General features: G+C 44.9%; 1 protein-coding gene across 2 annotated transcripts in view; it reads left to right on the forward strand.

Moving 5' to 3' along the window:
• The window catches only part of C4H19orf53 (chromosome 4 C19orf53 homolog), a 39351-nt gene extending 21655 nt beyond the window's left edge, over positions 1 to 17696 (forward strand). For both annotated transcript variants that reach the window (XM_056570258.1, XM_056570257.1), the window contains exon 3: positions 17459 to 17696. In XM_056570258.1, coding sequence (XP_056426233.1) covers positions 17459 to 17605 — 147 coding nt within the window. In that variant the 3' untranslated portion in view covers positions 17606 to 17696. The remainder of the gene's footprint in view (positions 1 to 17458) is intronic.
• Positions 17697 to 22358: the final 4662 nt, after the last annotated feature.

Below are 22358 nucleotides of genomic sequence, written 5' to 3' on the forward strand. Positions count from 1 at the left end.
ACAGCCCTGCTATACATATACTACACACACAGCCCTGCTATACATATACTACACACACACAGCCCCTGCTATACATATACTACACACACAGCCCTGCTATACATATACTACACACACAACAGCCCTGCTATACATATACTACACACACAGCCCTGCTATACATATACTACACACACACAGCCCTGCTATACATATACTACACACACACACAGCCCCGCTATACATATACTACACACACAGCCCTGCTATACATATACTACACACACACAGCCCTGCTATACATATACTACACACACACAGCCCTGCTATACATATACTACACACACACAGCCCCGCTATACATATACTACACACACACACAGCCCCTGCTATACATATACTACACACACACAGCCCTGCTATACATATACTACACACACAGCCCTGCTATACATATACTACACACACACAGCCCCGCTATACATATACTACACACACACAGCCCCTGCTATACATATACTACACACACAGCCCTGCTATACATATACTACACACACAGCCCTGCTATACATATACTACACACACACAGCCCTGCTATACATATACTACACACACAGCCCTGCTATACATATACTACACACACAGCCCCGCTATACATATACTACACACAGCCCTGCTATACATATACTACACACACACAGCCCCTGCTATACATATACTACACACACAGCCCTGCTATACATATACTACACACACAGCCCTGCTATACATATACTACACACACACAGCCCCGCTATACATATACTACACACACAGCCCTGCTATACATATACTACACACACAGCCCTGCTATACATATACTACACACACACAGCCCTGCTATACATATACTACACACACAGCCCTGCTATACATATACTACACACACAGCCCCGCTATACATATACTACACACACACAGCCCCGCTATACATATACTACACACACACAGCCCTGCTATACATATACTACACACACACAGCCCTGCTATACATATACTACACACACACAGCCCCTGCTATACATATACTACACACACACAGCCCTGCTATACATATACTACACACACACAGCCCTGCTATACATATACTACACACACACAGCCCCGCTATACATATACTACACACACACAGCCCTGCTATACATATACTACACACACAGCCCTGCTATACATATACTACACACACACAGCCCGCTATACATATACTACACACACACAGCCCTGCTATACATATACTACACACACAGCCCTGCTATACATATACTACACACACAGCCCGCTATACATATACTACACACACACAGCCCTGCTATACATATACTACACACACACAGCCCTGCTATACATATACTACACACACACAGCCCCGCTATACATATACTACACACACACAGCCCTGCTATACATATACTACACACACACAGCCCTGCTATACATATACTACACACACACAGCCCCGCTATACATATACTACACACACAGCCCCGCTATACATATACTACACACACACAGCCCTGCTATACATATACTACACACACAGCCCTGCTATACATATACTACACACACACACAGCCCTGCTATACATATACTACACACACACAGCCCTGCTATACATATACTACACACACACAGCCCTGCTATACATATACTACACACACACAGCCCCTGCTATACATATACTACACACACACAGCCCTGCTATACATATACTACACACACACAGCCCCTGCTATACATATACTACACACACACAGCCCCGCTATACATATACTACACACACACAGCCCCGCTATACATATACTACACACACACAGCCCTGCTATACATATACTACACACACACAGCCCTGCTATACATATACTACACACACACAGCCCTGCTATACATATACTACACACACACAGCCCTGCTATACATATACTACACACACACACAGCCCTGCTATACATATACTACACACACACAGCCCTGCTATACATATACTACACACACACAGCCCTGCTATACATATACTACACACACACAGCCCTGCTATACATATACTACACACACAGCCCCGCTATACATATACTACACACACACAGCCCTGCTATACATATACTACACACACACAGCCCTGCTATACATATACTACACACACACAGCCCCGCTATACATATACTACACACACACAGCCCCGCTATACATATACTACACACACACAGCCCTGCTATACATATACTACACACACACAGCCCCTGCTATACATATACTACACACACACAGCCCGCTATACATATACTACACACACACAGCCCCGCTATACATATACTACACACACACAGCCCCGCTATACATATACTACACACACACAGCCCTGCTATACATATACTACACACACAGCCCTGCTATACATATACTACACACACACAGCCCCGCTATACATATACTACACACACAGCCCCGCTATACATATACTACACACCCACACACACACAGCCCCGCTATACATATACTACACACACAGCCCTGCTATACATATACTACACACACACACAGCCCTGCTATACATATACTACACACACAGCCCTGCTATACATATACTACACACACACAGCCCTGCTATACATATACTACACACACACAGCCCTGCTATACATATACTACACACACACAGCCCCGCTATACATATACTACACACACAGCCCCGCTATACATATACTACACACACACAGCCCTGCTATACATATACTACACACACACAGCCCTGCTATACATATACTACACACACACAGCCCTGCTATACATATACTACACACACACAGCCCTGCTATACATATACTACACACACACAGCCCTGCTATACATATACTACACACACACAGCCCCTGCTATACATATACTACACACACACAGCCCCGCTATACATATACTACACACACACAGCCCCGCTATACATACTACACACACCCACACACACACACACAGCCCGCTATACATATACCACACACACACACCACACCACACACACAGCCCCGCTATACATATACTACACACACACAGCCCGCTATACATATACTACACACACACAGCCCCGCTATACATATACTACACACAACACAGCCCCGCTATACATATACTACACACACACAGCCCTGCTATACATATACTACACACACACAGCCCTGCTATACATATACTACACACACACAGCCCTGCTATACATATACTACACACACACAGCCCTGCTATACATATACTACACACACAGCCCGCTATACATATACTACACACAGCCCTGCTATACATATACTACACACACACAGCCCCGCTATACATATACTACACACACACAGCCCGCTATACATATACTACACACACACAGCCCTGCTATACATATACTACACACACAGCCCCGCTATACATATACTACACACACAGCCCGCTATACATATACTACACACAGCCCTGCTATACATATACTACACACACAGCCCTGCTATACATATACTACACACACAGCCCTGCTATACATATACTACACACACACAGCCCGCTATACATATACTACACACACACAGCCCGCTATACATATACTACACACACACAGCCCTGCTATACATATACTACACACACACAGCCCTGCTATACATATACTACACACACACAGCCCCGCTATACATATACTACACACACACAGCCCCGCTATACATATACTACACACAGCCCTGCTATACATATACTACACACACAGCCCCTGCTATACATATACTACACACACACAGCCCCGCTATACATATACTACACACACACAGCCCCGCTATACATATACTACACACACACAGCCCTGCTATACATATACTACACACACACAGCCCTGCTATACTATACACACACACCACACACACACACACACAGCCCGCTATACATATACTACACACACACAGCCCTGCTATACATATACTACACACACACAGCCCTGCTATACATATACTACACACACAACAGCCCTGCTATACATATACTACACACACACAGCCCTGCTATACATATACTACACACACACACAGCCCTGCTATACATATACTACACACACAGCCCTGCTATACATATACTACACACACACAGCCCCGCTATACATATACTACACACACACACAGCCCTGCTATACATATACTACACACACACAGCCCCGCTATACATATACTACACACACACACAGCCCTGCTATACATATACTACACACACAGCCCTGCTATACATATACTACACACACACAGCCCTGCTATACATATACTACACACACACAGCCCGCTATACATATACTACACACACACAGCCCCTGCTATACATATACTACACACACACAGCCCCTGCTATACATATACTACACACACACACAGCCCTGCTATACATATACTACACACACACAGCCCGCTATACATATACTACACACACAGCCCTGCTATACATATACTACACACACAGCCCTGCTATACATACTACACACACAGCCCTGCTATACATATACTACACACACACACAGCCCCGCTATACATATACTACACACACACAGCCCCGCTATACATATACTACACACACACAGCCCTGCTATACATATACTACACACACACAGCCCTGCTATACATATACTACACACACAGCCCTGCTATACATATACTACACACACACAGCCCCGCTATACATATACTACACACACAGCCCTGCTATACATATACTACACACACAGCCCTGCTATAATATACTACAACACAGCCCTGCTATACATATACTACACACACAGCCCTGCTATACATATACTACACACACAGCCCTGCTATACATATACTACACACACAGCCCTGCTATACATATACTACACACACACAGCCCTGCTATACATATACTACACACACAGCCCTGCTATACATATACTACACACACAGCCCTGCTATAATATACTACACACACAGCCCCGCTATACATATACTACACACACACAGCCCTGCTATACATATACTACACACACACAGCCCTGCTATACATATACTACACACACAGCCCGCTATACATATACTACACACAGCCCTGCTATACATATACTACACACACACAGCCCTGCTATACATATACTACACACACACAGCCCCGCTATACATATACTACACACACAGCCCTGCTATACATATACTACACACACACAGCCCTGCTATACATATACTACACACACAGCCCTGCTATACATATACTACACACACACAGCCCCGCTATACATATACTACACACACACAGCCCCGCTATACATATACTACACACACACAGCCCCGCTATACATATACTACACACACACAAGCCCGCTATACATATACTACACACACACAGCCCTGCTATACATATACTACACACACACAGCCCCTGCTATACATATACTACACACACACAGCCCTGCTATACATATACTACACACACAGCCCTGCTATACATATACTACACACACAGCCCTGCTATACATATACTACACACACACACAGCTCTGCTATACATATACTTCACACACTGTCTGCTATACATATACTACACACACAGCCCTGCTATACATATACTACACACACACAGCCCTGCTATACATATACTACACACACAGCCCCGCTATACATATACTACACACACACAGCCCTGCTATACATATACTACACACACACAGCCCTGCTATACATATACTACACACACACAGCCCTGCTATACATATACTACACACACACAGCCCCTGCTATACATATACTACACACACACACAGCCCCTGCTATACATATACTACACACACACACAGCCCCGCTATACATATACTACACACACAGCCCCGCTATACATATACTACACACACACAGCCCCGCTATACATATACTACACACACACAGCCCCGCTATACATATACTACACACACACACAGCCCCGCTATACATATACTACACACACACAGCCCTGCTATACATATACTACACACACAGCCCTGCTATACATATACTACACACACACAGCCCCGCTATACATATACTACACACACACACAGCCCCTGCTATACATATACTACACACACACACAGCCCCGCTATACATATACTACACACACAGCCCTGCTATACATATACTACACACACAGCCCTGCTATACATATACTACACACACACAGCCCTGCTATACATATACTACACACACACACACAGCCCCTGCTATACATATACTCACACACACAGCCCTGCTATACATATACTACACACACAGCCCTGCTATACATATACACACACACACACACAGCCCCGCTATACATATACTACACACACACAGCCCCGCTATACATATACTACACACACAGCCCTGCTATACATATACTACACACACACAGCCCCGCTATACATATACTACACACACACAGCCCTGCTATACATATACTACACACACACAGCCCTGCTATACATATACTACACACACACAGCCCTGCTATACATATACTACACACACAGCCCTGCTATACATATACTACACACACACAGCCCCGCTATACATATACTACACACACACAGCCCTGCTATACATATACTACACACACAGCCCTGCTATACATATACTACACACACACACAGCCCTGCTATACATATACTACACACCACACAGCCCTGCTATACATATACTACACACACACAGCCCCGCTATACATATACTACACACACACAGCCCCGCTATACATATACTACACACACAGCCCCGCTATACATATACTACACACACACAGCCCTGCTATACATATACTACACACACAGCCCTGCTATACATATACTACACACACACAGCCCTGCTATACATATACTACACACACACAGCCCTGCTATACATATACTACACACACACAGCCCTGCTATACATATACTACACACACAGCCCTGCTATACATATACTACACACACAGCCCTGCTATACATATACTACACACACACAGCCCTGCTATACATATACTACACACACACAGCCCGCTATACATATACTACACACACACAGCCCGCTATACATATACTACACACACACAGCCCTGCTATACATATACTACACACACAGCCCCGCTATACATATACTACACACACACAGCCCTGCTATACATATACTACACACACAGCCCTGCTATACATATACTACACACACACAGCCCTGCTATACATATACTACACACACACAGCCCTGCTATACATATACTACACACACACAGCCCTGCTATACATATACTACACACACACAGCCCTGCTATACATATACTACACACACACAGCCCTGCTATACATATACTACACACACAGCCCCGCTATACATATACTACTCACACACAGCCCTGCTATACATATACTACACACACACAGCCCTGCTATACATATACTACACACACACAGCCCTGCTATACATATACTACACACACACAGCCCTGCTATACATATACTACACACACACAGCCCTGCTATACATATACTACACACACACAGCCCTGCTATACATATACTACACACACACAGCCCTGCTATACATATACTACACACACACAGCCCTGCTATACATATACTACACACACACAGCCCTGCTATACATATACTACACACACACAGCCCCGCTATACATATACTACACACACAGCCCTGCTATACATATACTACACACACACAGCCCTGCTATACATATACTACACACACACAGCCCTGCTATACATATACTACACACACACAGCCCTGCTATACATATACTACACACACACAGCCCTGCTATACATATACTACACACACAGCCCCTGCTATACATATACTACACACACACAGCCCTGCTATACATATACTACACACACACAGCCCCTGCTATACATATACTACACACACACAGCCCTGCTATACATATACTACACACACAAGCCCTGCTATACATATACTACACACACACACAGCCCGCTATACATATACTACACACACAGCCCTGCTATACATATACTACACACACACAGCCCCGCTATACATATACTACACACACACAGCCCTGCTATACATATACTACACACACACAGCCCTGCTATACATATACTACACACACACAGCCCTGCTATACATATACACACACACACAGCCCTGCTATACATATACTACACACACACACAGCACACACAGCCCTATACATATACTACACACACAGCCCCTGCTATACATATACTACACACACACAGCCCCGCTATACATATACTACACACACACAGCCCCGCTATACATATACTACACACACACAGCCCTGCTATACATATACTACACACACACAGCCCTGCTATACATATACTACACACACACAGCCCTGCTATACATATACTACACACACACACAGCCCTGCTATACATATACTACACACACAGCCCTGCTATACATATACTAACACACACACAGCCCTGCTATACATATACTACACACACACAGCCCTGCTATACATATACTACACACACACAGCCCTGCTATACATATACTACACACACACAGCCCTGCTATACATATACTACACACACACAGCCCCTGCTATACATATACTACACACACACAGCCCTGCTATACATATACTACACACACACAGCCCTGCTATACATATACTACACACACAGCCCTGCTATACATATACTACACACACACAGCCCTGCTATACATATACTACACACACACAGCCCTGCTATACATATACTACACACACACAGCCCTGCTATACATATACTACACACACACAGCCCTGCTATACATATACTACACACACACAGCCCTGCTATACATATACTACACACACACAGCCCCGCTATACATATACTACACACACACAGCCCCGCTATACATATACTACACACACACAGCCCCGCTATACATATACTACACACACACAGCCCCGCTATACATATACTACACACACACAGCCCTGCTATACATATACTACACACACACAGCCCCTGCTATACATATACTACACACACACAGCCCTGCTATACATATACTAAGCACACACAGCCCCGCTATACATATACTAAGCACACACAGCCCCGCTATACATATACTAAGCACACACAGCCCCGCTATACATATACTACACAAACACAGCCCCGCTATACATATACTACACACACAGCCCCGCTATACATATACTAAGCACACACAGCCCCGCTATACATACTACTACACACACACAGCCCTGCTATACATATACTACACACACACAGCCCTGCTATACATACTACAACACACACACACAGCCCTGCTATACATATACTACAACACACACAGCCCTGCTATACATATACTACACACACACAGCCCTGCTATACATATACTACACACACACACCCTCACACATACTACACACACACAGCCCCGCTATACATATACTACACACACACGCCCGCTATACATATACTACACACACACAGCCCCGCTATACATATACTACACACACACAGCCCTGCTATACATATACTACACACACACAGCCCTGCTATACATATACTACACACACACAGCCCTGCTATACATATACTACACACACACAGCCCCTGCTATACATATACTACACACACACAGCCCTGCTATACATAACACAAACACAGCCCCGCTATACATATACTACACACACAGCCCCGCTATACATATACTAAGCACACACAGCCCCGCTATACATATACTACACAAACACAGCCCCGCTATACATATACTACACACACAGCCCCGCTATACATATACTAAGCACACACAGCCCCGCTATACATATACTACACACCACACACAGCCCTGCTATACATATACTACACACACACACAGCCCTGCTATACATATACTACACACACACACACACACACACACAGCCCTGCTATACATATACTACACACACACAGCCCTGCTATACATATACTTACACACACACAGCCCTGCTATACATATACTACCACACCCACATCCACACACAGCACTACACACACAGCCCCGCTATACATATACTACACACACAGCCCTGCTATACATATACTACACACACACACAGCCCTGCTATACATATACTACACACACACAGCCCTGCTATACATATACTACACACACACACAGCCCTGCTATACATATACTACACACAGCCCCGCTATACATATACTACATACACACAGCCCCGCTATACATATACTACACACACAGCCCTGCTATACATATACTACACACACAGCCCTGCTATACATATACTACAACACCACACACCAGCCCCGCTATACATATACTACACACAGCCCCGCTATACATATACTACACACACACAGAGCCCCGCTATACATATACTACACACACAGCCCTGCTATACATATACTACACACACACAGCCCTGCTATACATATACTACACACACACAGCCCTGCTATACATATACTACACACACACAGCCCTGCTATACATATACTACACACACACACAGCCCGCTATACAATATACTACACACAGCCCGCTATACATATACTACACACACACACACACACACACAGAGCCCCGCTATACATATACTACACACACAGCCCTGCTATACATATACTACACACACACACAGCCCTGCTATACATATACTACACACACACAGCCCTGCTATACATATACTACAACACACAGCCCTGCTATACATATACTACACACACACACAGCCCCGCTATACATATACTACACACAGCCCCGCTATACATATACTACACACACACACACACACAGAGCCCCGCTATACATATACTACACACACACAGCCCTGCTATACATATACTACACACACACAGCCCCGCTATACATATACTACACACACACAGCCCCGCTATACATATACTACACACACACAGCCCCGCTATACATATACTAAGCACACACAGCCCCGCTATACATATACTAAGCACACACAGCCCCGCTATACATATACTACACAAACACAGCCCCGCTATACATATACTACACACACAGCCCCGCTATACATATACTAAGCACACACAGCCCCGCTATACATATACTACACACACACACACAGCCTGCTATACATATACTACACACACACACAGCCCTGCTATACATATACTACACACACACACACACACACACACACAGCCCTGCTATACATATACTACACACACACAGCCCTGCTATACATATACTACACACACACAGCCCTGCTATACATATACTACACACACACACACACACACACACACACACACACAGCCCCGCTATACATATACTACACACACACAGCCCCGCTATACATATACTACACACACACAGCCCCGCTATACATATACTACACACACACAGCCCTGCTATACATATACTACACACACACAGCCCTGCTATACATATACTACACACACACAGCCCTGCCTATACATATACTACACACACACACAGCCCCGCTATACATATACTACACACACACAGCCCTGCTATACATATACTACACACACACAGCCCTGCTATACATATACTACACAAACACAGCCCCGCTATACATATACTACACACACAGCCCCGCTATACATATACTAAGCACACACAGCCCCGCTATACATATACTACACAAACACAGCCCCGCTATACATATACTACACACACAGCCCCGCTATACATATACTAAGCACACACAGCCCCGCTATACATATACTACACACACACACACAGCCCTGCTATACATATACTACACACACACACAGCCCTGCTATACATATACTACACACACACAACACACACACACACAGCCCTGCTATACATATACTACACACACACAGCCCTGCTATACATATACTACACACACACAGCCCTGCTATACATATACTACACACACACACACACACACACACACAGCCCCGCTATACATATACTACACACACAGCCCTGCTATACATATACAACACACACCACAGCCCTGCTATACATATACTACACACACACAGCCCTGCTATACATATACTACACTCACACACACAGCCCTGCTATACATATACTACACACAGCCCCGCTATACATATACTACATACACACAGCCCCGCTATACATATACTACACACACAGCCCTGCTATACATATACTACACACACAGCCTGCTATACATATACTACACACACACACAGCCCCGCTATACATATACTACACACAGCCCCGCTATACATATACTACATACACACAGCCCCGCTATACATATACTACACACACAGCCCTGCTATACATATACTACACACACACAGCCCTGCTATACATATACTACACACACACAGCCCTGCTATACATATACTACACACACACAGCCCTGCTATACATATACTACACACACACACAGCCCCGCTATACATATACTACACACAGCCCCGCTATACATATACTACACACACACACACACACACACACACAGAGCCCCGCTATACATATACTACACACACAGCCCTGCTATACATATACTACACACACACACAGCCCTGCTATACATATACTACACACACACAGCCCTGCTATACATATACTACACACACACAGCCCTGCTATACATATACTACACACACACACAGCCCCGCTATACATATACTACACACAGCCCCGCTATACATATACTACACACACACACACACACACAGAGCCCCGCTATACATATACTACACACACAGCCCTGCTATACATATACTACACACACACACAGCCCTGCTGTACATATTACCACACACACACAGCCCTGCTATACATATACCACACACACACAGCCCTGCTATACATATACTACACACACACAGCCCTGCTATACATATACTACACACACACACACACACACACACACAGCCCTGCTATACATATACTACACACACAGCCCTGCTATACATATACTACACACACACAGCCCCGCTATACATATACTACACACACACAGCCCCGCTATACATATACTACACACACAGCCCCGCTATACATATACTACACACACACAGCCCCGCTATACATATACTACACACACACAGCCCCGCTATACATATACTACACACACAGCCCCGCTATACATATACTACACACACAGCCCTGCTATACATATACTACACACACACAGCCCCGCTCTACATATACTACACACACACAGCCCTGCTATACATATACTACACACACACAGCCCTGCTATACATATACTACACACACACAGCCCTGCTATACATATACTACACACACACAGCCCTGCTATACATATACTACTCACACAGCCCGCTATACATATACTACACACACACAGCCCCGCTATACATATACTACACACACACACACACAGCCCTGCTATACATATACTACACACACACAGCCCTGCTATACATATACTACACACACACAGCCCCGCTATACATATACTACACACACACACACACACACAGCCCCGCTATACATATACTACACACACACAGCGCCCAGCTATACATATACTACACACACACACACACAGCCCCGCTATACATATACTACACACACACACAGCCCCGCTATACATATACTACACACACACAGCCCCGCTATACATATACTACACACACACACAGCCCCGCTATACATATACTACACACACACACAGCCCCGCTATACATATACTACACACACACAGCCCTGCTATACATATACTACACACACACAGCCCTGCTATACATATACTACACACACACAGCCCCGCTATACATATACTACACACACACACACAGCCCCGCTATACATATACTACACACACAGCCCTGCTATACATATACTACACACACACACACACACACACACACACACACACACACATACTACACACACAGCCCTGCTATACATATACTACACACACACACAGCCCTGCTATACATATACTACACACACACACAGCCCTGCTATACATATACTACACACACACACAGCCCTGCTATACATATACTACACACACACACAGCCCCGCTATACATATACTACACACACACACAGCCCCGCTATACATATACTACACACAGCCCGCTATACATATACTACATACACACAGCCCCGCTATACATATACTACATACACACAGCCCTGCTATACATATACTACACACACACAGCCCCGCTATACATATACTACACACAGCCCTGCTATACATATACTACACACAGCCCTGCTGTACATATACTACACACACACAGCCCTGCTATACATATACTACACACACAGCCCCGCTATACATATACTACACTCAGCCCCGCTATACATATACTACACACACACACACACACACAGCCCCGCTATACATATACTACACACAGCCCTGCTATACATATACTACACACACACACAGCCCTGCTGTGCATATACCACACACACACAGCCCTGCTATACATATACCACACACACACAGCCCTGCTATACATATACTACACACACACAGCCCTGCTATACATATACCACACACACACAGCCCTGCTATACATATACCACACACACACAGCCCTGCTATACATATACTACACACACAGCCCTGCTATACATATACCACACACACACACACACACACACACACACACACACACACACAGCCCTGCTATACATATACTACACACACAGCCCTGCTATACATATACTACACACACAGCCCCGCTATACATTATACTACACACACACAGCCCCGCTATACATATACTACACACACACAGCCCCGCTATACATATACTACACACACACAGCCCCGCTATACATATACTACACACACACAGCCCTGCTATACATATACTACACACACAGCCCTGCTATACATATACTACACACACAGCCCTGCTATACATATACTACACACACACAGCCCTGCTATACATATACTACACACACACAGCCCCGCTATACATATACTACACACACACAGCCCCGCTATACATATACTACACACACACAGCCCCGCTATACATATACTACACACACACACAGCCCCGCTATACATATACTACACACACACACAGCCCCGCTATACATATACTACACACACACACAGCCCCGCTATACATATACTACACACACACACAAGCCCCGCTATACATATACTACACACACACACAGCCCCGCTATACATATACTACACACACAGCCCTGCTATACATATACTACACACACACACAGCCCTGCTATACATATACTACACACACACAGCCCCGCTATAACATATACTACACACACACAGCCCCGCTATACATATACTACACACACACAGCCCTGCTATACATATACTACACACACACAGCCCTGCTATACATATACTACACACACACAGCCCTGCTATACATATACTACACACACAGCCCTGCTATACATATACTACACACACAGCCCTGCTATACATATACTACACACACACAGCCCTGCTATGCATATACTACACACACACAGCCCCGCTGTACATATACTACACACACAGCCCCGCTATACATATACTTCACACACACAGCCCTGCTATACATATACTACACACACACAGCCCCGCTATACATATACTACACACACAGCCCCGCTATACATATACTACACACACACAGCCCCGCTATACATATACTACACACACACACAGCCCCGCTATACATATACTACACACACACACAGCCCCGCTATACATATACTAACACACACACACAGCCCCGCTATACATATACTACACACACACACAGCCCCGCTATACATATACTACACACACACACAGCCCCGCTATACATATACTACACACACACACACAGCTCCGCTATACATATACTACACACACACAGCCCCGCTATACATATACTACACACACACACACAGCCCTGCTATACATATACTACACACACACAGCCCCGCTATACATATACTACACACACACACAGCCCCGCTATACATATACTACACACACACAGCCCGCTATACATATACTACACACACACAGCCCCGCTATACATATACTACACACACACAGCCCCGCTATACATATTACTACACACACACAGCCCCGCTATACATATACTACACACACACAGCCCGCTATACATATACTACACACACAGCCCTGCTATACATATACTACACACACACAGCCCCGCTATACATATACTACACACACAGCCCCGCTATACATATACTACACACACAGCCCTGCTATACATATACTACACACACTGTTCTGCTATACATATACTACACACACAGCCCTGCTATACATATACTACACACACACAGCCCTGCTATACATATACTACACACACACAGCCCTGCTATACATCTACTACACACACACAGCCCCGCTATACATATACTACACACACACAGCCCTGCCTATACATCTACTACACAGCCCCGCTATACATCTACTACACAGCCTCGCTATACATCTACTACACAGCCTCGCTATACATCTACTACACAGCCCCGCTATACATATACTACACAGCCTCGCTATACATCTACTACACAGCCCCGCTATACATATACTACACAGCCCCGCTATACATATACTACACAGCCCCGCTATACATATACTACACAGCCCCGCTATACATATACTACACAGCCCCGCTATACATATACTACACACACACACAGCCCCGCTATACATATACTACACACACACACAGCCCCGCTATACATATACTACACACACAGCCCCGCTATACATATACTACACAGCCCCGCTATACATATACTACACACACACACAGCCCCGCTATACATATACTACACACACACAGCCCCGCTATACATATACTACACACACAGCCCTTCTATACATATACTACACAGCCCCGCTATACATATACTACACAGCCCCGCTAATACATATACTACACACACACACAGCCCCGCTATACATATACTACACACACACACAGCCCTGCTATACATATACTACACAGCCCCGCTATACATATACCACACAGCCCCGCTATACATATACCACACAGCCCTGCTATACATATACTACACACACACAGCCCTGCTATACATATACTACACAGCCCCGCTAATACATATACTACACACACACACAGCCCCGCTATACATATACTACACACACACACAGCCCTGCTATACATATACCACACAGCCCCGCTATACATATACTACACAGCCCCGCTATACATGTCATGGCCACATTCCCCTCCCATAGACTTGCATTGAAGGGGGTGTGGCATGACATCACAAGGGGCGTGGCCATTACCTCACGACCCCCGCAGCCCTAACCCAGCGTTCGGAACAAAATGTACTGAACGCTAGGGCAGTGGAGTACCCCTTTAAAGTCTGTTTTAGAAAAGGAAACTACATGTTTATAAAGAGAACTACATGTCCCACAATGCATTGCATGCACACAGTATAATGTTATTGTTGTTATTAATATTATAATGTTACCCCTATTTATGCCTCCTCCAGAACCTGGAAGTACAGATCCGAAGTAAGATCGAGCATGACGTCACCATGAAAGCCGCTGCCAACATGCCCAAGAAACTCGCCCTCCTGAAGGCGCCGCAACAAGATAAATCAGATAAGAGCGCCACCGCTGGAGGGAGCAAGGCATGACGCACTGACGTCGCCGACCCTCCTCGCTCTTGTATATATTATGTTTTTGTATTGGAGTTTCATAAATAAATTAAATTATACATGGCCCCTTTTTAATGCGTCCGTCTGCTGATTTACAGATGACTTTGCGGGTCATACTGATGAATAGAGTGTAAGCTCTTGGGAACAAAAAAGCGTTTGTAAAAAAAAAATAAAAATAAGTAAAACAATTAGAATAATGTCAGCGTTGTGTTAGGAGCGGCACAGCCTACCCGGTGTCACCCTGTGCCCGCAGACACAGGTCCTCTTTATGTTGTGCATAATGTAAGGTTCTTATGCAGGGAAAACATGGCTGAATGTATTAAGGTCTAGGAGCTCTTTAGCCTCGTGTTATGTCTCGGTGGCCATTTTGTTGGTTGGAATCTGTAAAGGCCAGTGAATCCCAACCAGGGTAACTCCAGCTGTTGCAAAACTACAACTCTCAGCATGCCCCGACAGCCGTTGGCTGTCCGGGCATGCTGAGAGTTGTAGTTTTGCAACAGCTGGAGGCACCCTGGTTGGGATTCACTGGTATAAACCATAGTCAACGTGACGCTTTGTTACCCATAGCAACCTGTCACTCAAGTTTTCCTAGTGCAGGCTAGAAAATGAAAGCTGCTTTCTGATTGGTTGCTATGGACAACAGGTCTGCTGGTTACAACTGTAGTAATCAAGGCCTTTTATGAGACCTCACTGACACCATTTTGTTTCCAGTCTACCCAATGCACCCCCCCCCCCCCCCCCCCCCCCCCATCCCAGTATTGCAATGTACACTCAAGGGACACTTTAATAAGTACACCTTGCTAGTCCTGGGTCGGACCCCTTTTATACTTTCATATGGACATGATGACATCACACAGTTGCTCCATGTGGACATGATGACATCACACTGTTCCTCCATATGGACATGATGACATCACACAGTTGCTCCATATGGACATGATGACATCACACAGTTGCTCCATATGGACATGATGACATCACACAGTTGCTCCATATGGACATGATGACATCACACAGTTGCTCCATATGGACATGATGACATCCCACAGTTGCTCCATATGGACATGATGACATCCCACAGTTGCTCCATATGGACATGATGACATCACACAGTTCCTCCATATGGACATGATGACATCACACAGTTCCTCCATATGGACATGATGACATCACACAGTTCCTCCATATGGACATGATGACATCACACAGTTCCTCCATATGGACATGATGACATCACACAGTTCCTCCATATGGACATGATGACATCACACAGTTCCTCCATATGGACATGATGACATCACACAGTTCCTCCATATGGACATGATGACATCACACAGTTCCTCCATATGGACATGATGATATCACACAGTTCCTCCATATGGACATGATGACATCACACAGTTGCTCCATATGGACATGATGACATCACACAGTTGCTCCATATGGACATGATGACATCACACAGTTCCCCCATATGGACATGATGACATCACACAGTTGCTCCATATGGACATGATGACATCACACAGTTGCTCCATATGGATATGATGACATCACCCAGGTATTTCAGATTTGTCGGCTGTGTCGTGACCCAGGGCCTGGACTCCATAGACCTGTGATGTGTCCTCTAACAGACCATGTAAGTTATGAGGTGCGGCCTCCATGGATCGGACTTGTTTCTCTAGCAGATCCCACAAATGATCGGATGGAGATCTGGGGAATCTAGAGGCCGAGTCACCACCTTAATCTCTTTATCTTGTTCCTCATTCCTGAACAATGTCTACAGGATGGCCTGGGGGGGCACTATCCTGCTGAAAGAGGCTACTGCCATCAGGGTATCATGTGACCATAATGGAGGGGATTTGGTCTGCACAGTATTTAGGGGGGTGGTTCTTGTCACAGTAACATTCACCCGATACCAGGACCCAAGGTCTCCAGCAGAACATTGCCCATCACACTGCCTCCGCCGTGTCGTCTTCTTCCTATAGGGCATCCTGGTGCCATTTCTTCTCCAGTAAGGTGACACACACGATGGAGAACGTGATCCACCAGACCACCTTCTTCTATTGCTCCTTTGTCCAGTTCTAATGCTCATGTTCCCATTGTATACACTTTTGGTGGTGGACAGGGGTCAGCATGGCTACATACCCCCCACACACCGCAAACTCCTTTCTATCGTAGCCAGAAGAAATTTTTCAGTAGTTTGCTTTACAGCATCTCTTCTGTAGGATCGGATCAGATAGACTAACCCTCACCCCACCACACACACTTAATTGACCCTGTCCTTGGTTGTTCTTCCTGGTACTAACCCCAACGTATTGGGAACACCACACAAGACCTTGGTTGTCCTTCCTTGGACCAACTTTCTTAGGTATTAACCGCCAATGTATTAGGAACACCTCACAAGACCTTGGTTGTCCTTGCCTGGACCAACTATATCTGGTACTAACCCCTACATAAAAGAAATACCACACAAGGCCTTGGTTGTCCTTTTTTGGACCTACTTTATTAGATACTAACCCCAATGTATCGGGAACACCACACAAGACCTTGGTTGTCCTTCCTTGGACCAACTTTCTTAGGTACTAACCCCAACGTATGAGGAACACCATACAAGACCTTGGTTGTCCTTCCTTGGACCAACTTTCTTAGGTATTAACCCCCAATGTATTGGGAACACCCCACAATACCTTGGTTGTCCTTCCCTCGACCAATTATGTCTGGTACTAACCCCTACATAAAAGAAACACCACACAAGGCCTTGGTTGTCTTTTTTTCGAACCAACTTTCTTAGGTACAAACCCCAATGTATCAGGAACACCACACAAGACCTTGGTTGTCCTTCCTTGGACCAACTTTTTTAGGTACTAACCCCAACGTATTAGGAACACCACACAAGACCTTGGTTGTCCTTTTTTTGGATCAACTTTATTAGGTATTAACCCCCAATGTATCGTGAATACCTCACAAGACCTTGGTTGTCCTTCCCTGGACCAACTATGTTTGTTACTAACCCCTACATAAAAGAAACAGCACAAAAGGCCTTGGTTGTCCTTTTTTTGGACCAACTTTCTTAGGTACAAACCCCAATGTATCAGGAACACCACACAAGGCCAGCTTTTCTGGAGATGTTCCGCCCCAGGAGGCCCTTGTCATAGTCTCTCAGATGGTTACACCCCTGCCTCCAGCACATCATCTTCAATAATTTATTATTTTAGGTAGTCACAGCCTCCCTTTCCTCCCCCTGCTCCCGATGTCATTGAATCTGGCTGCTGTTGTTGTTATAGCCGGCTGACAATGATCCTTTTTGGCTGGGGGGTACATGGTGTTTAATTTTCAGCCCCGATGATGTCTCCCATGTTCCTCCCCTCTCCACCATGTCAGTCTATTGTCATAAAGATTAATGGTGGTACATTCTCCATAACCTCCTCTCTGTATTGTCTGTGCCCGAGCCTGACATATGGTAAATCACTGCACAACCCCCCCCTGGGCTGGAATCTGACAATCTCCACATCCCAAATAAAAAAATTATAACTGCTCCGAAATTTATTCGGCTTCTGACCTAATTTCATGGCCATTTGTGAATACGGCTCAATCGGCACAGCATATCGAGAATACTGAGGCCTGCAAATATGGCCGCTGCATGAAGATGCAGGACACTAATTAAATTAGATTCACAAGCACAGCAAAGCAAAATGTTTCACGCATTTTCGACTTAGATCAGTGGAGCCTCCAGCTGTTGCAAAACTACAACTCCCAGCATGCCCGGACAGCCTTTGGCTGTCCGGGCATGCTGGGAGTTGTAGTTTTGCAACAGCTGGAAGCACCCTGGTTAGGAAACACTTAGATAGACAGTATCTATCACAGGTTGAGAAGAAAGTATCACACATGACAGACTTAGATACACTATCTCAATAGGGAGTAGACTGTATCATGCATGGCAGGCTTAGATACACCAACACAGCAGACAGTGCCACACAGGATAGGCTTAGATACAGTGGCTCTGAAGACAGTGTCACAAGTAAAAGGCTTAGATACACTGGCTCAGCAGACAGTATCGCACAGGACGGCTTACATACATTGACTTTACAGACACAATAACATGATAGGCTTAGATACATCAGCTTAGCAAACACTAATAATATAATACATAATAGACGTAGAAATAATATGTCGGGCAGACAGGATCACCCATGATAGACTTAGATACACTATCTCAGCTGGGAGTATCACTCATGATGGGATAACTACAGCTGCTCAGTAGACATAGTATCTCATATATGGCAGGCTTAGATACACCGGCAACAGCTAACAGTGTCACACAGGATAGGCTTAGGTACAGTGGCTCTGAAGACAGTATCTCAAGTAATATGCTTATATACACTGGCTTGTCAGACACAATAACACGTGATAGGCTTAGATACACTAGCTTAGCAGACAGCATCACACATGACAGACTTCAATACATCAGCCCAGCAAACACTAATATCTCAGCAGAGAGTATCACACATGATAGGTTGAACAGCTGCTCAGTAGACAGTATTATACATGGCAGGCTTAGATACACCACCACAACTGAGTGTGTCACACAGCATAAGCTTAGATACAGTGGCTTGGAAGACAGTATCATACGTAATAGGATTGGGTACACTGGCTCAGCAGACAGTATCACACAAGATCGGCTTAGATACATCAGATTAGCAGACACTGTCACACATGATAGGCTCAGATA

Source organism: Hyla sarda, chromosome 4 (assembly GCF_029499605.1).
Source record: "Hyla sarda isolate aHylSar1 chromosome 4, aHylSar1.hap1, whole genome shotgun sequence".
In the NCBI taxonomy this organism is placed as follows: Eukaryota; Metazoa; Chordata; class Amphibia; order Anura; family Hylidae; genus Hyla; species Hyla sarda.